We start from the raw sequence: 26447 nt of genomic DNA on the forward strand, positions 1-26447 counted from the left end.
GGAATCAACCGAACAGCAGTGCGATCTTTTTTCGATCTGTGCACCGAGCCCTGAACCCTTTCTTGGCGTCAACATTGGCCGGTTAGATTCGAACAGCGAGTGCTGCAACCCTCCTCAAAAGAATAGCAAAATCACACTTCGATCAAGTTAGGATTCTGCTGTTCAACTTCTTTCTAGCTGCCGAGGGCTGTTAACATACCCACAACTATCCGTTGTTTCATAGAGGCTCTTGAGAGGGACAGTTCTATGATGAATCCGCTGCCCCAATGCTCATTCGTGGGTTCTCGGCGGTCACGTGTGTCATCCTTCGCGCTTCTTCTACTGCTCTGCCTCGGAGTGCTTCCGCGATGCGTCCAAGCCTTGGCCAGCAGTGTCAACTCCAGTGAAGCGACGGCTTCGACTTCAGCTTCGAGCGACACCAGTACCCCGACACTGATGGACAGTGCCCGGCGCTTGTTGGGCCAGCTGCTGCGCTCGGCGGACAATTCGCCGCTTCTGCGCAAGCTGATGAACGCCGAGGTGTCACCGACGTGCAGCATTGGCATGCTGCGGTTTTTGAGGGCGCTGCGAAAACTGGAGCCGTGGGCAGTACGAGGTGAGTGAATTTTGTCCTACCGACTTGCGGACCTCTATTTCTTTGAGACTTCAGCAATGACCACCATTAATTAGTAATATTAATCTTCTATAAAAATGATGGACAAGGGCAGTGGGTAAAAAGTGCAAGACAGCTTGACCAGAGCCCGTGGTCCCTTCTACAAGGAGCATATATCAACATACAGAAATTTGTACAGAAGACAAAGTAAAACTTTTTTACAGCAATACTAAAGGGTAAAGAAAAAAATATCAAAATTATTTACATTAATGGCATACAAAGTGGTGTAGTTCGCGAACCGTAGTACGACCTAAATAAATTCCGCATTTATTTAGGTTACAAGAAGTGCAGGCAAAATGTTGTTTCGATACAATATTTGACACGCAGAGTAACCACTTTCCAGTATTCAGCGTGGCGGGTAGTATTTGAGATGTAGCTTTTGATTCCATCTCAGCTAGGTTCCTGAAAAGTTACGCTTTTCTTTTAATTCACACTTAAATTGCGACACTTAGTCTATAGATATGTAATTTCCAAACAGGTGTTATGTCTTTCTTCAAGGAACAGATCGCTAGTACGAGAACTGTAAGGAACATAAAAAAGGCGCCTGTCTTCTTCTGTGGTATGAACACCTTTTGAAAGTTTGTTGCTTTGGTAGAACCCCATAATAAATGCATACCAAGCAATTTTCGACAAAAGCATTTTTCAAAAGGAAAAGTTTACGACCGCAAGTTTTGCATATACTGCAGATTTAACCATAAATGTCAATATAACCGCAGATATCCCCTTGCTTTTGCTATCAACGTTTTTCCTCTCGTCAAAAATGTTCCGCATTGCTTTTCTGCGGCAATTTTAAAAACTAGATGCGAATGACGGGAAAACTATAAATAAGTTTTGCTATGCATCGGAAGAATAGGCCATTACCTTCAGTATTTCCAAAGCATCTCTTAACAATATTCCAATATTCAGAATTTTTTCCAAGAATGCTGGACTTAGCAACAACAAAGATTACGGTAAAAAGAGAATTTTATATAAGCTTATTCACTCTAAATGGTAATTTTGTTACGCATCTTGATAAAACCTCAACAGTACTAGGCAGCTCGTGCCGAACCGAATCAATATGAATATCCTGAAGAATATTTTGCCACAAAGTAGCCCCAAGAATTTTGTTACTACTTACTACCTCTATTTCAGTGTTAACGTTCATAAGATTCAACGTTTAAACTTGCAAGTCTTAATTTCCGTCTAAACAGTGCAGCCCTAGTTTTATTGGTGTACACTCCTAACTGGTTTGCTGCAGACCATTCCGTAAGTTTTGCAAGGGGGGAGTTTGCTATGTTGCTGATGTGCTCGCAGTCTGAGGCAGAAACAGTATGCTAGCATCATCGGCGAATAAGATATGTTTGGGTTCTGTGCACGTAGTTACAAGGTCATTTGAGAGTGTGAGCTCTGTTATGTGAAACAAAACATCATGAGCCACATTTTATCACTAGTTTCCTGAGGCGGTCGCTCGTTTGTCCACCACCCGCCGGGAATTTCCTTGATGGCAGGCTAAGTCTGCTGCGGCCATGCGCCCGTATGTGACTTGGAACGTGCCTGGCGTCCACAGGCACCCTCGCGACGTCCACAGTTTTCCAACACTGTTGCAGCAATGGAACGTAGATATTCGTCATACACAACAGCCTTCTTGAAAATGGTGCTGACAGAGTAAAAACCTCTCTCCTGAGACCTGCTCTCACGTCATTTGCCTGATTTTTTTTATGTATGATTCTTCAGAGAAAGTTGGCGCCGCTCAGGTAGCTCTGTCTCCATAGAGCTGCTTTTTTAAGACTTATCTAGATACTTATCACTGTGCGCTGAAAGCTACAGGTTCATGGTGTACGTGCAATGAACATCCACGGAACACATTGCCCCTTTTCTGTCTTTTGTGTGCGTGCTTTAACTAGCTGGAGAACAACGACCGTCTCGCAGTGGCTTCACCAAGTTCATGTTTGTCGCTCGAAGGCCTCTCGCTCGACAAGCTGCAGTTGGCAAAACCACTTTTCTTTTGCAATACTCTCCTCCGGAAAGACGCCCAAGTGACATTAACATGCGACAGCTTCCATTCTAAGGCGGAATGTCCATGAGCTGAGATTGTGTCTCGACTTCGTGAATCGACAGTGGGTTCCTATAAGAACAGACAGGCCTAAAAGGCCTACAGAGGCAGTCCTCCACTTGCACCTCGGCTGTATCGTAGGTTCGGGTCTTTAACGGGTACAGATGGTTTCAGGCCAATGTGAAAGCAAATGCTTTCAAGGAGAGTTTATATTTCTATGGAACAGGCGTCCTTTGCAAGGGGGCTTGTTTATAGCTCACTTAGTGACAACGGCCTTCGATTGAGGTCGCAATTTGTAGGGAACCTGAGCACGCTACCTTGGCGTTGCATGAGTTCTCCGATAAAAACGAAAGCTGCGCGCTTATTTGAGACCTAAACGCTTCGTCCGAGCGGCCGCTGTGAGATTACAGTTCCGCTCCGAAATTTAACAATCCATTTAGCGGAAAATTTTTCAATCAAGCATAACTTCGCGACACTCGTGAACGAACCAGAATGCTGTGTTCAGGGCTTACGCGCTATTTAAATGCAATCTGAAGTTAGCTGTAAAAGTAAAAACGACCTAAATACACATTCACGCTGTATCCGCTGCAGTGCCAGAGAGTATAAAATGAGTATGTACGTAAATATCAAGCTGTCAGTTTTTTTTTTCTTGCCGGAAAGCGCACCATCAAGGATTTGCAGAATACGGCGTTTTTGTACTGCTTCTATGCGGCTGCTGAGTCTTGAAACCTTTTGTTGAATATTCTTTCTGAGGCAAAAGCGAAATAACCTGAATTGATTTCCAGTGTTTATCATTTCGCTTGGATCTTAACACAGTAGGCTTGAAAAATGGCGTACGCTTTTTTTGTTCCAGGTAGAAATCTAGTTCTCGGATTTAGTACAATGCGACCCGAACCATTGAAGCTACAGCCTGCTATTCGAAATAAACATCTTGACGGCATATTTACCGAGTGCGGAATGTGCCTGCTGTGCATAAGCGCACTTAATTGTCACAAAGCACGGCTCATCCGTTGCGCCGAAGAGCGCGACGCCTACTACGGTGAAGCTGTGGCGTCATGTTAGCTCTGACGGAGAGCACGGTAGCGGCTGCGTCGAAGAGCCGCTGTTCGAGTCGGTCGCCCAGGGGTGCCGCTTGGAACCATGTGCCATGGTAGATCTTGTGACAAGGGTGGTCGCGTGACTGTTCCGAGGAGCGACAGACCACGTGACGCTTATGCCATAATTTGGGTACGAGCACTCATGATCATTTCCATTATCCGCATACACGAAGGAATTATGGACGTCAGATGGTCAGCTATAATTTACCAGTCTTTTTGGTCACTCCAGAGATTTTACAGCATACGAAGTATGTTTTTGTATGCAGTCATGTCGAAAGCTGTGTATTTCTGAAATGAGATTTTTTTTTTATTTTTATCCGTCATGTTCTTCATTTTCCGTTCTTGCTGTCAAGTTTATGTGAAAATTCTGTTCTCTTCTGTTGTTGATTTGTAAGTTAAACGTTTTTTTTTTCTTGCTGAATGTCGCCACGTTTGAAACAGGGCCGTGGACCCTACGTAAAGCCTTCTATAGGCTTTCTAGTTGTGCTCCGTGACATCTGTTTGATGTTGAATGAAAGTGACTGGACTTGATGTAAGGCAATCTACGACTGTAAGGGAGTGAAGTCCGAGCGAAGCTGTACGCAGCAGGTGGGTAGCAAGAAGTTGTCAGGTGAGATCAGGAGGTTCGCGCGGGTGGGATGACTCCGCTGGCGCTAAAGTGGATTCGTTGGAGATCAGTCGGATCTTAGTAACCGATTAAGACGACGAGGTGTTTGCGCAAGTGCGTGTGATTTATTAAGTTCGTGCTTTCATTTTTTCTTTTCAAGTGTTTCCTTTTTGTGCTCTAATGATGAGACTGAGCGCACGCAAATGCGTTGCCAGAAGATGTATGCTGTCACCAGCTGTCGTTCTGCCTTCGCAGTGATCGATGCCAGCGGGAAGTACCCGACGGGACTGTTCCAAGGCACGTGGGCCGACCTAGGCGCCTTCGACGAGTGCGTGGAGACCGTGGCCCGTGACAAAAATGGAGCTGAGATAGCGCGTGGCCAGTACTGCAATGTTTATCTCAAGGCAGCCAACGACACCTCTTTTTTCGACGAAATGCTACCTGCTTTCATCATGGCCCACGAACGGGTGAGCACGCTCGAATGTTCGGCGCTCAAGCAGCAGCACTCGGACAGTTCTTACCGTTGTGGCACGAGCATGCTCTGTACAAGTGTCTCGGCGGCGTGTTCCGAACGCCGTAATGCCTGGAATTTCTGCTTGTGTTCCTGTAGACCACTGCCGTAAGGTTTTAATGAGACAGCATCTGAGTTGTCGTCACACAAAAAGCTCGACGATACTCGAAACAAAATTTGCTGATTGGGCGAGAGAGGTTCACAACTTGCCCATAATGGAAGGGAGGCAACCTGGCCACCGAATTATGCCTATCCTGCCCACTGTGGCAGGTGTCAAATGAATAATGATTGCTCGAGAGAGGTGACGTCACCTTTTGACGTCGTTACAGCTTTTCTATTGAGTTTTGAGCAAGTTCGTTCTCAGACGACAGCAGCATAGATAACCAAAATCAAAAATCAGAAAAAAAAATGCTGCGCGCAAATGTAGTTCAGAACTCGACGGAAACCCGTCCCACGAGAGAAATTCTTTCTGCATGTGAAGAAGCAAGCACTCACCAAGGTGACAGAATAAAAACGCGGAAACAATGGCGTTTCGACACCGCTACGGGTGCCTTTTTCACAACGCGACGAAAACAGATAGGCGCGTCGGCACCGTCACAGCATAGTGGATGCCTGCTACTGCGGCTAGCAGTCCGATTAAGGCCGTTTTGTGAACCAACAGCTACGAAAAAACTGACGCAAACACACACAGAAGTTGCAACTGAAGCTGTGACAAATGTTAAACCTAATGGTATCGCATTCCACTCGGAAGGTAAATTAAGCGTCGCAATGATTTTTTTTACAGTCCAGTAACGCCCGCTATTGTCCCTTGTGTTGCACAGGGAGAAGTTTCGGGCAAATTTTTGAAAACTTCATAATTTGTCCTTTATTAACGTCGCAAAGTTCGCTTCCTTTGGAAAGATAGCTATGCTCATCAGGAAGGTTGGAAAGTTAAACATTGCATCTCACCTGCTGCTGATGTGAGCAAAATTTCACAGCCGTTTTCCACAATTGAACTAGCATTTACTCGACCTCATCTACGAGTAGAAGTGCTTGGAACTTAAAAGATGAAGATGGCCTTTTGATTCGGATCGCCACGAAAAATGCATAGCGCAGGCTCGCTAAAGTTAAGTGGATTGCTTGCATAACGAAAACTTATTTGCTTGCCTTGACAAACTTTTCCTATGATTGCTCTCGCTATCGATAACCGCTAAAGGAATTTCTCTATAAGGAATCTCCCAATGCGTGGCTGATGTCGGAACGCCTCGAATGATATATGACACGGTGGCTGATTGCCTGTTCTTCGCCAGTCTGGGGAGCTGCTGCGAGCTCAAGAGGACGACCGGGTGTTTGGTATGCGTTTAGGACTCTGCACCATAGCCGACTGCTCCAGGGAAGACGTGCAAGCTCTCGCCGACACGAGTACGTCTCCCTTCGCTTTTTCCTACCCTCCTCACTCTTCGCCCCGCGCATTCGCTATCCGGAAAAACCGGGGCCTCCTTGATCGATGACTTATCCAAACGAGCATGTGCGCGCCATATTGATGGGCAGTATACCCAAAGCTCGCCACATGGGGCTTGCGCCAAAAGGCGGCTGCAGTTATAACCCCTGCAGAAATTCAAAGCACAAGGATTCATTTCAAATACCACAAAAAAAATGGTCAACAAGTACAGGAGCCCTTTTCCACTCTATGTCGCCAGTTTGAAATATTCTGAATATAAAACTTGTTTTTATATTCCAAGACGTTCCGGCAGGAATCTTCGCGTCAAGAGGTTGCAGACAGCCCACGCTATCTAATGAAAATTAGGGTGCCTCGATGCAGCTTCCTTTGGAAAGTAAGCTGAATCGAGGTACCACAGTGAAAAATGCATTAACGAGTACAGAATACTGGGCAAGTTCGAACGGATTCATCTTAAAGCAGCGCGATACACAGGACGAGACAAAGAAACAAGAGACGACACGAGCGCAATCTAACAACTAAGTTTTATTCCTAGAAGGGTTAGTTATGTTATGTTATGTATGTATGTATGTATGTATGTATGTATGTATGTATGTATGTATGTATGTATGTATGTATGTATGTATGTATGTATGTATGTATGTATGTATGTATGTATGTATGTATGTATGTATGTATGTATGTATGTATGTATGTATGTATGTACGTAATGTATGTATGTATGTATGTATGTATGTATGTATGTATGTATGTATGTATGTATGTATGTATGTAGTTAGGGTATATAACTAACCCTTCTAGGAATAAAACTTAGTTATTAGATTGCGCTCGTGTCGTCTCTTGTTTCTTTCTCTCGTCCAGTGTATCGCGCTGCTTTAAGATGAAAAATGCATTCTACAGCGCACGCCAACACTAAAAGGGAACAACCAGTTTGCACAAAAAGACACATTCCGATTCTCTCTCTCTCTATAGCTTAAAATTCACTTTTGGCTATTATATCCCTAGAGAAAATTTGTTTGAAAAGAGGGAAAATTGTCCTTGGTAGACTTTTAGGGCATCTTTGAAGGCTCATTTCATGTTGGAGGAACCTGTACGACAGTGAGGCAGCTCTGTGAAGAAAAAGAGTGTGCAAATGCAAGACTGCTAGCCAGTGTTCAAAGCCTTCTGATATCTCGTTTCACCCGACGCACTTGCTCAATGGTTTTTGGCGTTCGGTTGCTCATCACAAGGTCGCGAGTTCGCTCCCAACCGCGGAGACCTTATTTTGACGCAGGTGAAATAAAAAACGCCCAAGTGCTGTGCGGTGCCATCCGATGTGTTGTTTCAGAACGTTAAACGCAGTTCACAATTCGGATCTCATTTCATTCGAATTGTTTCGAAAGTAATACAAAATTCTGCCGTAAAAAATAATTACTGTATTTGGGCTCTTGACGGTGGCTTGTATAGCTATATACGCCTCTTTTTGTTTAATTTTTTTTTCAATTTCTAGTTAGTCACTGGTTAGTTAGATGGCAGTGAGCATTTCCACCGCCTACCATCATTTAAAAAAAAAGAAAAATGTACTACTTAGTGCTTGACATAATACTATCATTCCTCTTGAAAATTTATGTTTCTTCTTAGATATGATGCGTACTACGCTTTCTTGCCCGCCAAATTGGTCGAAAAAAAATGAGGCATCAACAGGTGCACTTAACACAAACTGAAAGAGATATACGAAGGGGAAAGGCCAAATTTTGCTGGCCAAAGGAAGCCTTTAACCTTGGCAGGAGCTTCTCCAGATAAAGTACGCCACCCTCCCACCTATTTCTCCACCACATTTTATGCGAAGCATATTGCTAGAGCTACCACTCACGCCGTCGCCGTGGGACCCCCACGTGACACCGTGACGTCACACCACGTGACACCGTGACGTCGCACCACGTGACATCGGATGAGAGAGCCGGCCTCCACCTCGCGCCGTCGCCGTGGGACCCCTAGCCGTCACGCCACGAGACACCGTGACGTCACACCACGTGACATCGGATGAGAGAGCCGGCCTCCACCTCGCGCCGTCGCCGTGGGACCCCTAGCCGTCACACCCGCGCATTTCCGCGCATTTCGAACGCGCGTTCACACTCGGTGTAGGTGAAACGCTTGCTCCACCGGGCAGGCAGACGCGGCTTCCGTGGCAATCCAGGCGCTCACCCAACGCGCATCTCGGGGTTAGTCGGCGTTCCGCTGTAGCCATGCCGTTGTCTTCCCCCACGATGAAGGCTTCTAGTGGTTGTATTAAAATGACCAAGAATTCAACCAAGGAAAGCCATGTATTACCAAGCCTAGCCACTAATATGCATCGCATTCCCCAGGCTTAGCCAAGCCGAGCCTCAGCAATTTTTTTTTTCTCATCCCATCCCGACACATCGTCAATGGTGTGAGAGGGCTCTATAATCCTGGTCGGTGATGGCTGCAGTTCCTGACGCAAAGAAAAGTCTTCATGTTGGAATATTGGCTAGTGGACTGCGACTTCATCCTCTTCTTTAACTCCGGGCTTGGAGAATAACCTTCTCCGCTCTGCTTTGTCGCAAAATATTGCACGAGTGACAACAACAAACGAGGATGACTCAGTCTGTGTATATGTCGCTAAATATGGGCAGCAGAGAGGAGAACGGCAGTAACCAAAGCGCCTAAATTTTTTTCTTTCTAATAGCTAGAAAGACTTTCTGATGTGACCGAAAATATATACATGCATCCTCTAAAACGTCACATCAGCAAGTAACAAAAGGCTAGTGGCTAGTGACTGGCTAGTGGTTAGTGACAACGAAGCCTGAAAAATATTTTCGTCGTAACAAATGAAATATGCAGCTATGTTCGGACGAGAACAGTGACTGTACTATTTTCACCAGAAATAAAGTCGTTTGAATGGCTCTTCTTTATAACATACTCCAGTCGGATTCGACAGGTCGCATTATCACGAATTCTCGACACGCATGTTCACTGAATTGCAGCCGAGCAAATTCATGAACTTCGTTTTTCAATGTGCGTGAAATACATCGCAATGATGCTTTTTATTATTCCACCATTGAATCTTTAAAGAGCTCGGTGCTGCTCCCACCTTTGTTGCTCCCCACATAATTCATAGTTTTGTTTTCAGGATGCCTACAAGAAAAGTCCTGCTTTGACAATAGCACCACTGTGCCTACTTAGCATAAAACACTTATTTTTGTCATCACATCGGCCTGCACATTAGCATCATATTGTTGAAATGAGGCTCATCAAGACACACTTTCTCACGGAGAGAGCGAAAGAGAGTTTCAAAGCACGTGCACGGTAAACGATTTTACAGTTCCAGAGGAGCTTGCAATGGAGACCTCGGTCAGAACGTGTCTGAATTGAAATTTCCCGTTTACTTACCCAATAGGTAAGGAGTCCCACTGCTAACTGCGAGCCACTTCAATAATTTGACAGGGCTCATCTAATCTGCGTGTAACGCTAATTACGGGCAAGTGTTGCATGAAATGTAATTCATGAAATGAAACATCCCGTGCCAATCTACCTTAGACGCGCGTTCTTAAATGTTTTTGTATATCGACCCTAGTAGTATACTCATTTGTTCGCGATAATGCAATTTTTAAGCCTAAGACGGGGTGCACAAGGTATTTTGGTAAGCTTTTGCCGTGCAAAATGGCGTTAGACAGTGTGAGGTTGGTGTATGAAATTTTTGTTGCAATTTCTTTTCCGCAGTAACAAACGGAGCAGCAAAAATCACAGTAAGCGACTGTACAACCAACGCGCCAAAAGAAGCCACCAGAGAACAAATGGCCTTCATGTAAGCACCAGAAACGTTTTCTTGTCCTCTTTTCACGTTGCTTGTGAGGAAGGTTCTTGCATCATGCGAAGCAGATAAATACTAATGAATAACAGTGCACCAGCGGGAAGGCATTCATAGAATACTTTTAAGTAAGACACATTCTGATACTGCAGTCACAGAGCAAACTACTGATGCATTCCACCGAAGCATATAATAAAATGCTCCATGACACCACGCGTATACCTTTTCTTTTTTTTTTTTGCAGCATGACTGTTTTTGAAAATAAAACTGTTTACCATGGGGCCAAGTAAACCATTTTTATTTATTCTAAACGTGTCCATGAGCTTCTAGAAAACAACCACTGCGATATGAGTGACAAGTAATCGTTCCAAATGCACGCGGCTATTCCCTGTCCAGAGAACGTTTTTCCAAAGAATAGACTGTCTTAGACTTTGCATTAAGCAAACAAGGGAAGGGGAATGAGGGGCTCGTTATAAATATGAGAGAAGCCAACAGCCACAGAAACCAAGGGGCACAGGGGATTTTTTATTAATTTAGTTTGTGGTGTTTATCAATTTAGAATATTACTGAATATGTTATCGCTTAAAGGTAATTGATTAGAAAAGCAGAAGAAAAAACAACCACATGCCGCCGGTGGGATCCGAACCCACGACCTCCGAATGAAAGATACGTAGCTTGCAATGCTGCGCGCATATGCAAATGTGCTTGTGTGTACCGCGCATATTCGCGCGTCGCACACTGGTCACCATCCTGTATTTGTTCACGATTCAGGTGCTTGGAAATGAGGATTTCTGATAAATAAGACGAATATATTTGTGCTATGAGCCAGTGGACACTAGGTCATTTTATTTCACTCGATTTTTCCGTCCACAGTGGAACCAAGATTATGCACACCCCGCTTGTGCCACGACCAGTATAAGAGCGGGCTTTGTGATACACTCACTATGAAGCGCACTGAATGTCTGGATCTTAGGCCGACCGGCGGTAACTCTTCGCTATAAAATAAACTGGCACTCTTTTATGCGAAAAGTTACGTCACCCCAAGTTATCCCGCATAACAGTTAAGGCGGAGATAAGTTCTTACAGCGATTGGAATGGACGCTCGACCATAATGGCGACCACAGTGACGATTTGGTGGATTGCTTCGAATGCTGGTTAGCGTGAGCGACCTCCGGCGCCCAGTGGCCGTTGGTACTAGGCGGCTCTCGCCTGTCCCTCTTTTCCGCTCACCTTGTTGCCCAAGGTGTTGCGGGCGTTTGGGTACAGCTTGTTTGGGTGCAGCTTTTGCGCTGGAGGTGAACGTTTCAATAATCAGCAAATTATGTGGATTCAGCAGCACTGAGACATTGATGCGTAGTGGCGAAACCTCTGTGAGATAGTGGTTCCAGGCTTAGTGTGAACGGACCGACACGTCTTGTCTTGGTCGGGCTTCGTGCCGCCGCCGCTGTAGCCGCCCGGTAGACAAGCGTGAAACGTGCGGCGGGAGGAAAATTATACTCCCGTGCAACGCTGTATTGATATTTTCGTTTCAGTTATCTTCTGCCGTCTTGGGGGAAGCATCCATTACACAAGTGTAAAGGTTATATGATATACTGCGGACCCGGAGTGATGTGTTTTTTAAAGAATAGATGCTCTCTTTTGCTTTCTTCTAGGCAAACAAAATTGTTTGTCTTTATGTGTTTTTCGAAGTTAAGAAAATTAGTGTTGCATTAGGTCATATCAAAATTATTGTTATAGGAGATAACTTGAGCAGATATTTTTTGCAAGCCATGCGAGCGCTTCGTGACAGTGAAAAATTTGATCCCTTCTCACAACAACAAGCACTCCCCTTGGCTCAGGAACGTTCGCCTGCCCTGAGCACTCTTTGAACTATCAGTCAAAGTCGCTATCAGAGGCGTTCGTTGAGTTATCGTTTTTTTCTCTTGTTATTTTTTCACTCCCATTTGGCAGCTGCATCCTAGGCCTTCTAGTAGCGGCCACTATCGTCAGCACTGCCATCGACATCCGAGGTTCTAGGAGCGGAGAGAAGCCTGCGCCCCAAAGTATGTTTTTAATGCCTACTTACAGAAACATTCGCCCTAAAAAAACTCAATTTAATTGAATTATATAATAGCTACTCATGCGCACTGTGCCTACTATACGGTTCTGTGAACTGTCAATATACAACATCTAATTTTGTGGTGGAAAGGAAACGAAAAGAGATGAATAGTAATGCTCTTACGAAAAACCCTACTAGCTAGGCGATTCATGTTGGTGCATTTCTGGCCAAGAAATGCACAAACATGAAATTTGAGGTGCTGTTGGAAATTGCTGTTGGCTTTAAAAGGCAGAGAATGCACTTGCACTTTATGAAACTTATAATAAGCATCGCAAAAAGAGTAAATAATGAGGGTTGCGTATTCATGGAAACTGGTGGCATGAACAATGTATGTAGAACGATGAATGTGGTTGACGTCTGGCGACTTCTCTTCTTTCTCCGGTGCGCTCATTTTCGGCAGCTACACTTCGGATCCTGCTGACGGCGTTCTCGGTGCCCCGCAACACGCGGTTCCTGCTCGCGGTCACTAGAAACCACGAGTCGGACGCCTACAAGTACCGCTTCATCCACGGCCTGCGGTTCTTCAGCATCCTGTGGATTGTGCTGGGCCACTGCTCCATGGCTCTCGACCCCGTCATTTGTGAGCTGCGGCGATGATGGCCCATTTACTATCTTTTATTCTTAGATAACACTGCAAACAAGAATGCGCTATAATATCAGCAGGCGCATAAAACAGACGTCCGGTGCTCCGGAATGCCCCACTAATGCATGCAATGATTTGTGTGGCACCTGAGAACAACCCTGTGCGTGTAAGGTGCGTCGCTTTGAAAAGAAGCATTTTCATCAATTATTATGCCTCACTATTGCACTGGTTAATCACGATGACGTTTTGGCTACACAAACAACTTTCAAGCAGGGGATAGTTTGCCGTCCCTGCATGAGAAAACCAAAACACAAGAACGCAAGGGAATTTTTAGAAACCTAAAAAAAATCAGCGCAGGCTGACAAAAGAGCTCTGGTGCGATTGAGCGCACACAGCTGTCGCTTCTCATAGGTTAGGAGGGACTCTGCCTGCCAGTGGTCGACGGAGTATTCACTGTGTTTTGGGAGTCTTTAAAATGAAAGGTATCATAGCTGTACAGACGGTCAAGTGATTTGCTTCAGCCACTTAATGACAGTATTACTCCAATAGATTTTTGCGTCTCACACATTCGCCTCTATGAAAACATACTGAACGCCCAAACTATTGCCTGCATCGTACTGATGGTGATGAGCACAAAGCCTCGCTGAAACTACATTTTTGGTCGACGGTGAAGTTTCATGTACAATCTGTGCCTCACCTTATTTCACACCGGACAGGCTTCGAAAGACGGCACAAGGGAGATAATATTCATAAAACAGTTAATACATGGCAAAAGACTAAAGCCTACATTGGGCTCGTCCTGCCTGCGGCTCAGCCGAGTTCACAAAGAGGCCCCCTAGACAAGGTCCTGGGGCTGCAGTGAGCATGTCACAGTCCTCGCACTGTCCGAAAAACGAGTTATATTGCATTTTAATTTATATTGGCGGTAACTGAGAAATAAGCTCTGTAAGTTGTATTTCTTTAGAATGTTTGCTGTGCCGCCGCGGTGGCTCAGTGGTTAAGGTGCTCGGCTGCTGACCCAAAAGACGCGGGTTCGATCCCGGCCGCGGCGGCTGGAATTTCTTTGGAGGAGAAATTCTAGAGGCCCGTGTACTGTGCGATGTCAGTGCACGTTAAAGGAACCCCAGGTGGTCGAAATTTCCGGAGCCCTCCACTACGGCGTCTCTCATAGCCTTAGTCGCTTTGGGACGTTAAACCCCACAAACCAAACCAAACCAGAATGTTTGCTGCAGTTCAGTGCAAACGCTTAGAGTGTAAGCAGCATTCCTAAACCAGTACTCTACGATTAGGCAGCCATTATGAATACAATCCTTTATAATATTAATTTTTTTACTGCCGATATTTACTGAAATGTTTAGCATCTTCCAATTTAGCAACCTACAACTCTCACTCGTAATCAAACCTGGTTTGTGCCCCACTTTAGTATTCAATGTAGTTAGTTGCACATAATTGGTTCGTGATGCTTCACACATTCAAATGCGCAGTTTTCTCTAAACGTGTATCAATAGATTTTGTAAATATATGAAGCGCATGTATATTTAACGCTTCTTCCTCATGTCAAAGTAAATTTATAACACATATGAAGATAACAGGATATGAATTCATTCCTGAATGTTTGTATATGCATGCAAGGCTTACTCGCACATCTATTTCAAAGTTTAATTGGTGCTTGGGTTTTCTGCAAGTCATTAAGTCAGATTTTTTCTTTTTACAATAGTGGCAATTTACTATAATGTGTACGCATTTTTTTTTTTTTGCTGCCATGCACAATTTTTTCAAGGCCTGTTCATGTTCCTAGCTCAGAAATACGTTTAGTGTTGGAAAAAGGTGGACAATCGAATTCAACACCGCCTGAACTTTCTTACAGCGAGGTACGCCAACGTGCTAGACGTGACTTCAAGCTGGATCTTCTGCATCATCTCGACGGCATTTTTGAGCGTCGACACTTTCTTCTTTTTGAGGTAAGTGACGAAGTTTCGCAGTGAGAAGAGTGATAAAGGAGAGTGATTTCACACTCAAAACAAAGGAAAAGAGGGCGCGTGATGAACTAGCATTAAAATTATGAAAATGTAAAAACCCAGTGGTATGCATAGAAACAAGGGAAATGTTCACGTGGAGAAATCTCAGTGCAGAGAGCGGAAAACGAGTAAAAAAGGATAAAAAAGACTATTCGAATGTTATTGCGACAGCGTGAGATGTCAAAATCCAAAGAAGTAGCTGTCAAAACAAGAACAAAATTAGCAGCTCTAGCTACGCTCGCTATGTGGTTCTCCCATCAGATAATCATTTTCCATTCATGAACAGCATAAATTAAATTTCCTTATACAACTTCATTTCAGAGTGACTGTTGACTTCTTTGCTGTGTGTCTTATAACGACCCTCTCGTTTCCCTTCCTTTCTTTTCCTTTCCTCTCGTTTCCCTTCTCTGTTCACCGAGATTTTAGCTCATAATGCATTACATGAAGTCTGACCTGGCGCTCACTTTCAAACTTGATCTTTTTTTTTATCTCAGAGCTCTGGGGGCCCCAGAGAGTTGCAATGTTGATGAGGAAGTAGGGACTTTCAGAAGACAATCACGTTAGTTTTCTGTGGATGCCCTGGCTTACAGACTTCGTGGAAGCAGCGTACGTGCGGTTAGGCAACGGCTCATGAACAGTAAAAGAATCTTCTTCATGCGTTCAAGGACTTTGCTACAGCACATGTTCTCGGGACATCCATATGGCGGGCTCTATTACTGCTTTGTGACTTAGTTTAGTTTGTCCGTGACGCCGTTTTTTGTAGAAACGCGTGCCAAGGAGCACCATTATTCTCGGTCCATTCGATTTGGTCTACATTTGTATGCGGTCTTCCCTTACAAAAATGGGTATTGAATTTCTGATATCATTATGATATAATCGCGGTGAGTCACCAGAAATTAATCACAAAGGCCCCATATGTTGCGTTTCCGCATGCCGGCATCATAAATTCTTATTGAGTTTTTGCATTTACTTTTTGTACCAGATTGACATCATAAATGCTTGATGAATTTTCCGATTAACTTTTAGGGACCGGAGTGACAACATAAATTCTTGATGTGTTTGTGCATGAACTTTTCTGATGAAAAGAAAGATTGTTTTTCTGATGCGTGAAAACATCAGAGCACTATGTTTTTCAGGCACCTGCCGATGCGCTTTATTAAATGTCTCGTGGAGCAATGATGCACATCAACGAACAGAACTTTGTTGTTAAACCTCTTCATTTTTAACTGCCGGAAATTCCTTATATCGCGCCAATATTTTCTTACAAAACTCAACTTATTGACAGCTCCTAACTAGGACTTCTTAAGGGGCGTTTTAATGGCACTATATAAGCTGGAGCCCGCGCTATGATGTACACATAGGTGAGAGTACCAGTGCAGAATGTACAGAGGGCAAAACGCTTGTCTGGAACACGTCCTGGGCGTGTTTTGAGTGAGCACGCGATTTCTAGTGATAACATTTGGTTAAAAATAGTCTGGATGTAAGCATGTGCGGTAAAACTCATATGATTTTATCGTCAATTCTTGCCTTTCTTGTCACAGCAGCTTTAGGAGCGGCGGAAAACTCAGTTCGATCGTTCTACACATGTGTTTTGGTCTCTGTACTTCCAGAGTTTGCAATGTCCTTTTTTCTTTATTTTGTTACTTCTTTCAAAGGGTCGACGGAACCTGTTTGCATCAATGACTGGCAGATTATTGTCCTGGGCTGTTCCACGTTTCAGCGAAAGTCGCACATAGGATAGTCTATAGTGGATGTTTACAGTACACGTAAGACGGCTTCACCGCAGCGGTTGCTGTGTGATTTTAAAGAGCCGGTGAAAAACAGAAATCACGATTTTTTTATTTTATATCTTTTTTTTTGGGGGGGGGGGGTTCTCCAGGACACTGGTTTCAATGCATTATAAACCAATCAGAAATGCATCATGAATTCAGCATGTCTGCAAAATAAATTAATGAAAATCTCAACAGAAAAAAACACATCACGTCCTAATTAAAAAATCGGTTGTCAATTTTCATCACCATTGCATCACAAGCTCAACTCAGAAGTCATCAGAAATACCTGATGAGTATGATGTCTGAAATCATTGACTTTTTAGCAGAAACTCATCACAGATATTTGTAAGGGTTTACTGATATACAACTTACTGGGGTTGTTTTGACTGCAGCGTCTCTTATACAGTGCTAAACAATGCCTCATAATGGGCCTGGATGCTCCTTAAACGGATGCATGTATACAAGTAAGGTATGCTGATATGCAAGGTAATGCGCGAAATTCCGCCTGCTAAACATGAAGTAAGAAAGCAAGAAAGAGAGGTAAAAAAAATGTTACATTTGACCGATGCAACCTGAGGCATTGCGTTTAGTCTGCAAAAAAAATATCAAAGAGCTTTCCAAGGAAAGGATGCTTTCCAAGGAGTGGTCAGCTGAGTTGGGGCTTTGAATAAGTACGCATTTTTTGAAACCGCTATTGACCGTCAAACACCTATTGCGACCTCCAGAAAGCGTACCTTAGAGAATTATCATTGTAAAAAATCTGCAGCAGGATGTCTTATGACTGGCGCAAAGATGGGAGCATTTCACTCGGCACATTAGGTGTACACTGCTGGGATCCTAGCATGGCGAAGGGATTCTCAAAGGTAAACGTATGGCAGGTGGGAAAACTCCTTTGAGGGAAACTATTGAATTAAATGCACTGGGCCCCGTTATCGGCGCACAAAAATAATGCAGAGTACTCTGAACACCTATTCAACGCAACACTAGCAAAATACAGAGCACGCAAGGCACAAAAATTACAGCTACAGGTTTCTTAAGTCTTAGCTGTCTACGGGTTCATGTGATGCCTTCAAGTTAAGCGAAGAAATATGGCTTCTAGCCGACTTATTCATGTTTCAATTAATCGGTGACACATCAGTCACACTGACTTCAGTTGACACTAGACGCTTCTTTCTCAGTAAACACTAATTGCGATTGTTTGCCGGTGTTGGTGAAGAGATAAAAATATTATCTTGTAAAAATGATCATCATTTGTTACAGAAAATTGTTGAGGCAATTGGTTTATTGGGGTTTAACGTCCCGAAGCAGCTCAGGCTATGAGGGACGCCGTAGTGAAGGGCTCCGGAAATTTCGACCACCTGGGGTTCTTTAACGTGCGCTGACATCGCACAGTACACGGGCCTCTAGAATTTCGCCTCCATCGAAATTCGGCCGCCGCGGCCGGGGTCGAACCCGCGTCTTTCGGGTCAGCAGCCGAGCGCTGTAACCACTGAGCCACCACGGCGGGGCAAAGTTGAGGCAATTGACGAGTGATGTACGCATAGGGGTATGACGGAAAAACTCCGCTTATGCGGATTAAAACTAAAACGAAGCAACTACCGGTTCCTATATCTTGCAACATTCTATCACTTCAAATGTGCGAAAGTATAAGTGGATTGGCGTAACATTTACGAGTAACCCGTTCCGGTCTGACCAAATTTCTTATGTTGGAATGTCGGCCTTCAGAAAGCTAGGTCCTAAAAGAGAAAATTAGCCTCGGCACCGGTAAGCACCAAACTTCTATCTTAAAAGGGTTGCGCTAGGTCAGCATTGGAATACTTATTGTTCGTACGGGACCTTGACACTACACAGGTTTTAAACAACTCGAACATGTTGAGCGTAAGGCACCTTCGCACGGACCCTGGCTAGTTGGTCCTCCGTGAAATTCTCCTCCCTTCGTGGCCCGTCCGCATCATCTGCGACACTTCGGCCGGCACTCCGCGACCTTTGGTCCCCTCCGCCTTTCATCGTCTTGTCTTCGACGCCCTCCACGGCCTGTCCCATCCCGGAATTCGCGCCATGCAGCATATTCTCACTAAACGTTACGTCTGGCCCGGCATCAACAAGGACGTGCGCTCCTGGGCCCGTTCCTGCCTGGTTTTCCAGCAGTCTATAACTCAGCGACACACAACCTCTCTATTCGGCTCGTTCCCCCGCCGTCAGCCCGTTTTGGTAACGTCCACATCGATATCTTGGGTCTCTGGCCACCTTCCGCTGTACATTCATAACTTCTTAGTTGCATCGATCGGTTTAGTCGCTGACCCGAAGCGTTCCCTAACGCCACCAATGACACCATCGTCAGAACATTCGTCGCCGGCTGGGTCTCCCGGTACGGGGTTCCCTCGACCATCATCACTGACCGTGGCGCCCAGTTTGAATCTTCTTTTCTTAATAACCTTATGACTTTACTTGTAAATTCCTGAATTAGAACTACTGCTTACCATCCCATCGCCAACGGCATGATCGAACGCTTCCATCGTTCGCTAAAAACATCCCTCAAAGCCCAACTCGACACTACCTACTGGACTGCCTCCCTACCACTGGTTCTGGTCAGCCTCCGTGCTACACTGAAACAAGATCTTCGTTGCACTCCGGCAGAACATGTCTTCGGCTCGCCCCTGCGTATTCCTGGTGAATTTTTCGAATCCACCGATTCGTTCGCAAGTCCCGACCTTACCGATTACGTGACGCAGCTCCGCAATTTTTGCCGTCATCTCCGAACGCCACATGTCCGACGCCAGTCTCGGCCATCTTCACACGTTCCATCCGAACTAGCGACTTGCACACACGTCTTTGTTCGCCGAGACTCTGTCTTCAAGCCGCTTCACTGCCCCTACGGCTCGACAGAACACCGAAGGTTTTCATCGTGGACATTCATGGGCGCACTGACACCATTTCAATCCACCGCTTGAAGTCAGCCTTCACAGAAGACGCCCCGTCCACTTGGCCTACATGTGTGGTTTCTCTGCCCCAACCGGCCGGCTGCCCTCCTCCGCCATCTTTCCCCGCTACCCCTCAGCAGCGGAAAGTGTCGTTCCTGCTCCCAGCTTCGCCGGTCTCCTTCACTAGCGGGGTGGCCTACTGTAGCAGCAGCAGCGACCTTACACAGCAGGAGCAACACCAGCCGTCGAAGACGATGACGCCGAAGTGCCGTTGAATTGAGCTCCCTTCTCGTGCCGGTGTCACGTGCCGTTCGGCTGCACGCCATCTGACCTTCTAGCACTCCGGCGAGTAAACCAATCATTTCCTTAATCGAGCCAGCCTCATACTTTCTGGGTGCGACATATTCATTTCTAGGAAATATTAACGGCAAGATTCTACCTCTTTAATAATGCAACAAAATCATATTCAAAGACTGGAGGCACGTAGAAAGTTTAGTGACCTCAACTTTCCTGACAACTGCTTTTCAGGGAAAACTCATAAACTGTCTCGTTTTGCATCTTGCCCATTTCCACAGAGCGAATATGTACACATGTATTTTTCTTTTCCAGCGAAAGATATAGGAGTGGCACTGTTTTCTCTTGAGCAGTTTGTTATGCTCGTATTTTTCGAATGAGTTGAGGCGTTTTGTATCCCATTACTAGCAATTCCTGTACTTTCATTGTGTGTGATTGCTGCACTGTTTTGGATTCTATTATTTTGCGCTGTTGTTGAAGCTCTTCCTGTGTAGGCCGAAATGACCTGCAGTTTGCCTAAAATCATAGATAATAACATACTGGCGCCAAAACCTAAAAAGCGTTCAGTTTGCGCTATAAGGCGCAATAAAGATAAAATGCCTTTGATTGCCGAGTGTTCTCTCTCATCTCTTACTTGCCTATTATTTTCTTGCACAGTGGGTTTCTACTTGCGTACAACATCCTCAAGTCTAAAAGGAAAAGCATCGTCGTTGGAATTGTAGCCGTTCTAAGAAAGGTCATCAGGTGGGCATACACTTTCGTTCACATGTGGAGTCCTCTGCAGCACGTACACTATGAACAGAAAGAACCAATAAGGGAGTGCATTTCCTGTTACAAAAGCGCGTGCGCTAGAGGACAGTTTACTCTCTTTTTACTGCCATATAGGCGTATTCGTGCTCAGAGTGTGGAGCTGCGCAGATGACTTGCCAAGTTGACGTGAGGCGAGACTCTGTCGTCTTTCTCAGCGTAATTCATACAATTTCTTCGGTCCCGCTTTTTAAATACTACCAGCACGTTTGCAGCCTCTTATTCCACAATGTGGCTTACTTCAGTGCTCATTTATTGCGGCACCTGATTGGAGTGTTTTCTCCTGTGACTTAGTGCCTAATTATAATTTCATATCCAGTTATATATTTGCGCAATTAAGCGCTACCCAACAACGCAAGTAATATCAATGATTCCTTGCTTTGGTCCGGCGAAAAGAACGGCCAGGCATTGTTTTGGCGTAGCACGTGGAATCGTAAGGTGTACCTACCTTTTCAGACATCACGTAACTTTTTTTAATGCGAAATCATTATTTGGCCCTTAAGAACGAAAAGCCTTTCGCAGACCATATCTGCAAAAAGTGTATACAGGAAGTGGTACCTCTCACGGGACCTCATACGTAAAGTCAGATTTAATTCACTCAGTGAGGCTCAAAGTTCATGAAGGTGTAGACGAAATCCCAGCGATGGCATCACTAGCTGACCTCAATGGGGCGGCAGTATTCTCAACTACATTGGCACCAAAATTTTGAGGATCGTTCGTCGAACAGCATTCTGGGTGGGGTCTTAGCATTTCTCTTTGCATATAGCTTACATGTTTTAGTCAAGTTGGAGGTTAGCCTGCGACTGCGGTTCGGACAGATGACATGCCCTTTGGCCCTGAGGGTAATGAAATAAATAAATAAATAAATAAATAAATAAATAAATAAATAAATAAATAAATAAATAAATAAATAAATATGCACCTTCAACTGCATGCTTTCTGAGACTTTACCTTTTCTCTTAAGACGCGGTTGAGGTGCCCACCGAGAGACTGAGATGTGAGAGCTACTGTGCCCTTTCCTTGCCTCAAAAACCAATTTTCGTATTAAAATTGTGCCGCAACCGGAAATGGCGAAGTACTGTAGTATATTGTAACCGGAAAGGTCGAAATGGTGCAGGGTGTCGAAACCGGAAATGACGAAATGCCGCACTTCATGTTACAAGTAAAAAAAAAATCACGATAAAACGAATATGAGCACAAATATATCCAGCACCAATTTCGTGCACTTCTGAAGTGGTGCACATGCCTGTGAAGTATGCAATAGTAGCTACAACGTACACCACAGTAAGAGTGCATAGAAAGGAAATAAGAGAAAGAGTCAATGGCTTATCGGGCATGGTACGATTATAGGCCAGTTAGCTCCCGTAAATGTGTTTCAATAAGGGCCGGAAAGTTATCGTCATCTAATGTAACTACTTCGTTTGGCAGTCTGTTCCATTCAGATATGGTGCGCGGCAAAAAAAAAGCTGATTTAATTACAGGTGTCCGGAAGGGCATTTCTCGTATTTTACGGCTATGGCCTCTTCTTCGGGAAATGAATGTACTTACTTGGGAGGGGCTAGGTAAGCTTCATGGTGAGTGCCAATTTTTTTATTCAGAATGTCATACAAAAAGGTTAATCTGAAGAAGGTCCGACGTAGCTGTAGGGTATCCTAGCCTAGCTGTTTCTTTAACGCACTAACACTGCCGTGCAAATGATATCGTACAATGTGTACCATGTTAGCTTTGTATCGTCCTATATCCTACAAATGAAATATTGCAGTGCGCTATTACTTGGCAAACGGACGTAGATGTTTTCGTTTGTCTCGTTTTGTAACGGATGTTCCCTTTAAAACGTGATGTGCCCTGTAAAACTGGGCCCGATGTGTACATTGGGTGTTGCAAATCTAAGAGGCACGGATATTGAATGCCTGATACGCAGTGCCTGATACACTATAATGAGACACCACAATACTCCAAAATATCAATACCTGTTACACCATAAATTAGAAGGATACGTTCACCGTACTTTCACAAAACGCCACAGCCTTAATGCGACAATACGTTCTGCTCTTTCTTCATGCAGGGTGACTGTTCCAGTGTTCTTTGTTCTGATGTGCTTCTGCCTGTTGCCGCTAGTAGTCAACGGTCCCAACGCCAACATGTTGTTCAACAAGTTCTACCGCGAATTTGCGGAGAACTGGTGGAAGCTGCTTCTTCAGATTCGGAACTTCTCCATTACCAATGAACTGGTCAGTGCCATGCATGTAGTCCTGTGCCAGGAGGAAGTGCATCAATACAATTTTAAACATGGTGTTACCTGCCTGCTTTGCCGCTAGCCGATAGAACGTTCCCTTTCTGCTGGTCGTGATAGTCTAGTTCAACTTTGACAGAACAACATTATTCTAACTGCTGGTGCTTCTTAACACGCGTGTTTCTTTGAACGGCGTTTTTAGTCGGATGCGAAATACGAGCGGAGGAAAACTGGCCTTACTGTAAAAGTGTAACATCGTTTGTACACCTACATTACTAGGTCCGTATTATTTTTTTTTTCACGTTGTGCTGCTTAGGTCTTTTGGTAAAGGTATGTACTTGCCCGAAGAAACATGACATAAATGAAGAAACACGTACATGTACAAGGCGCAAATTCCATCTGGTCCATTTTCAAGAAGGAAGCTACATACATATCAGTGAGGGCAATCACAAAGGTGATAAAATTTCAAACACTGCTCACTTCGCGACAGTTACGTATCGCCAAGAGTGTTCCCAGAAACATCACATCTAAATCTGATAAAACATCGACCCCCAAAGCAGCAGGCAAAAGAGATGAATCATGAGGTTAATAATGAAGGTACGTGAATTATGACATATCTTAGCAAAAGCAGTACGAAAAACCCGTTGTAGCAAAAGCATTGTCGAAAACATATCGCAGCAAAAGCAGTGTCAAGAAACCTAAGGACGCGATGAACATACTAAAAGTAGTCAATGATTAAAATCCAACCTTCGTAGCAAAACAAGTATCAAGAAAAGTAAATGATTCATAATTCAAAACTGTTGATCGGGAAGGTTAAAAAGCTAAGCAAGGCAGAGTTAGACACTCGAGGCGAACGCTAGTCCCACCAAAACCGCACAAAAATGTTGAACAAATGCAGACAAAAAGTGTAACAACTTCACACGTGTCCATCTAAGAATCGTATCTCTTTGTGCAACCGTAGATTAATGTTGAATTATTGTACGAGCAGTTGCACAGCTTTTGTTGGCTGTACTGAAGGGGAATGGAGTTTGCGTTATTTCTTGTTTTATTTATTGCGCACAGGTTATGTGTTTTTGAAATTAAGAAGGCGAAATGCGTTTCAGCTATTTATACCTGGCAAAGGGGTTACAACCAAAAATATGACGGGGGCAAAGGAGGAGGGGAACACAGAAAAAATGCTTGCTGGCTGCGAATAGGCACTACTTCTAGATTATTTTAGTTAGTGGGAAATAAAAAAAAAACTGACTGCTTTCTTTCTCCGGCCACCCGCATTATTTGTGTGGGGGGCTGTGAGATAGGCACAAAATGCCGTGAATATTTTCAAGTGAATTTATCTCTTTGGTCCGCGGCGTAATAGATTATGTTTTTTGTCTACCTATTCCTATGAGCTTTGTTGGCCAAAGGCGGGGCAGTAGTTAAAAGAAGCGGCAAAATATGCACGCTATAGAAGCTATTTGAGGCGTTGCTCATTTTCTGCGTGTTCTTGCAGGAGTGCTTTTCTCACCTGTGGTACCTGTCAACTGACTTCCAGCTCTTCTTGGTCTCTGTGGCCATCCTAGTGCTCTTCAAAGGGTAAGTGCTGAAGATGTATTCGTCGTACACTGCAGTCATATTGTAAGCGCCGGTTGAGGCTTGAGCACGAATTAGACTTTCCAGGTGCAAATCGGTCGCAAAGAAGAAACTGCAGCCGAACAGCTTGGCCGTGTTCCTTTCTCGGGGCGGGCAGGAATAGGTGAGAAGCAAGGCCCCAGCCGGCCCTAAATATTCCTCACTGAAGAAAGTTTGCTTTTTTCCTTAGATGACAGCACAAACAATATATGGAATTTATGAGCTGTTGGAGCATCGGCGTACTGTACCAGTGGGTCTGACCAAAACAGTATCAGGAACACGGGCAAGGGCCGCATATGAAAACGAAGCTGCAGCGAAGGCTGTCCTTTGGCAGGCATCTCCCGCACTAACGTTTGCCGAATATGAATTGTAAAGGGTGCAAGGGCAGCTCTGACCTGAGGGCGCCATGGCAGAAAGTATTTTCTTTAAAGAACGTTGGAGTCGAAGACCCATTTTCCAAGCATTTCTCCTCAAAGAAACCGAGAACCAGTTCAGGGGAAAGCTGTACCGCTTGAAAACCGGCTGCACTGGGTGTCGAAACTCGCATCTGCCGCATGCAAGGCGAGTGCTCAAGGCACTTGGCCGCCGGCGCATAGTAACGCGCTCACGTGTCGCTCATTGAAGCAGTAAAACGCTTTTCGCAGAATTAAAACCAGAGGGCACTCACCCCTTGTTTTTTTTCATTCCGAACAACGCAGGCACAACGTGCGGCTGCATTGGATCTTCGGCACCCTGTCTGTCGCTTGTTGCGCCTTCTCCGCGTGGCAGATGAGCAGCGGCCGCTACGTGCCCGTCATTCCGCTCATTATGTCCGACATCACGTAAGTGTTCCCTTGACGAAACGCGAAGGGGTCCGCTCCGGATTCGCTTAGACACGAAAAATGATCTGCAACACACACATGTCGTCCAGCCAGTCATGTGATGAGAAATAGAGACTCAAGGGCTAGGTTTGAAACCGGGTTTTCTTATCTGACTATTTGTATTTATTTTGGATTGCGAAACAATCTTCAGAGGTTAAGCTAGCGCGAAGTTGCTCCTCTCTGCTTTGTACTTTTCTATAGTGGAAATGCATTTGCCGCCGCCGACTTCCCATCCATGACCAAGGGGCTGAGCAAGGGATCATCGTCTTTTGAATTAAGGTTACCGACAGCCCTTTCTCGGGTTGAAAACGAGGAACCCGTGCGCGGCATTCGGTTATCACGCTGTGATTACGTCGCTGCTAAAACATCGTTGGTCTGACTGTTTCCGTTGTGGACGCCTCCATAGAAGCGCTATCGTTACTGGCGCATAACAATGCACATTTATTTATTTATTTCCAATACGGCTCAGCGCTTGCGGGCTATTACTGAGTAGAAAATGAACACTCCACACATATTACACGAAAACCATGCCAAACCTCCGCTAAAATGTTTCAGCTGATAGGCACACTGTGAAGACCTCGCATAAATAAAGTTCCATTCAACAATACTTCGAACGAGGCATGAAAATTTCAACCTGTCAGCTCTGGCATGAGGATTAATTCTACGGGCAGAAAAACTTGTCCTGGAGGCCGCACACACAACGTTCGTTCCAACATTAAGTTTTCATTTGGAAGCTCATAAAGTCATTGTAGGCGTCTTCGTACGAATAAGGGTTGCAGACCGTCGTTGTAGAAAATGTGAGTCACCGACGGCGTTCTTTCATAGAATAAAAAAAATAAATCTAGCTGCCAGCCGCTCGACTCTTTCTAAGCGATTAATTTTTGTTTGATTGTGAGGGTCCCATACATTGCTTGCGTATTCCAACGTTGGCCTAATAATTGCTATATATGCTTTGAGCAGACGAGGCGATGGAAAGAGGTGCTCGTTTTGACATACCTGTACATGACGGAAGCCAGCAGTCATCGCCTTGGTTTTGGTGACTGCTGGCTTCTGTCATGTATATATGGTGTGAGTTAGATGTTACAAGCGGCATTTATAAGCTTTCTCT

The 26447-nt window shown here is 44.7% G+C and overlaps 1 protein-coding gene across 1 annotated transcript in view; it reads left to right on the forward strand.

Moving 5' to 3' along the window:
• Window positions 1-528: 528 nt before the first annotated feature.
• LOC149356304 (nose resistant to fluoxetine protein 6-like) overlaps window positions 529-26447 on the forward strand; it is a 38315-nt gene continuing 12396 nt past the window's right edge. Inside the window, exons 1-11 of the mRNA XM_089577765.1 lie at window positions 529-595; window positions 4644-4855; window positions 6189-6300; window positions 10058-10142; window positions 12096-12187; window positions 12644-12823; window positions 14694-14787; window positions 20489-20575; window positions 22704-22869; window positions 24361-24443; window positions 25178-25300. Of these exons, the coding sequence (XP_089433891.1) occupies window positions 544-595; window positions 4644-4855; window positions 6189-6300; window positions 10058-10142; window positions 12096-12187; window positions 12644-12823; window positions 14694-14787; window positions 20489-20575; window positions 22704-22869; window positions 24361-24443; window positions 25178-25300 (1286 nt within the window). The 5' untranslated portion in view covers window positions 529-543. The remainder of the gene's footprint in view (window positions 596-4643; window positions 4856-6188; window positions 6301-10057; window positions 10143-12095; window positions 12188-12643; window positions 12824-14693; window positions 14788-20488; window positions 20576-22703; window positions 22870-24360; window positions 24444-25177; window positions 25301-26447) is intronic.

Source organism: Amblyomma mixtum, chromosome 3 (assembly GCF_055824585.1).
Source record: "Amblyomma mixtum isolate Tamu chromosome 3, ASM5582458v1, whole genome shotgun sequence".
Classification (NCBI taxonomy): domain Eukaryota; kingdom Metazoa; phylum Arthropoda; class Arachnida; order Ixodida; family Ixodidae; genus Amblyomma; species Amblyomma mixtum.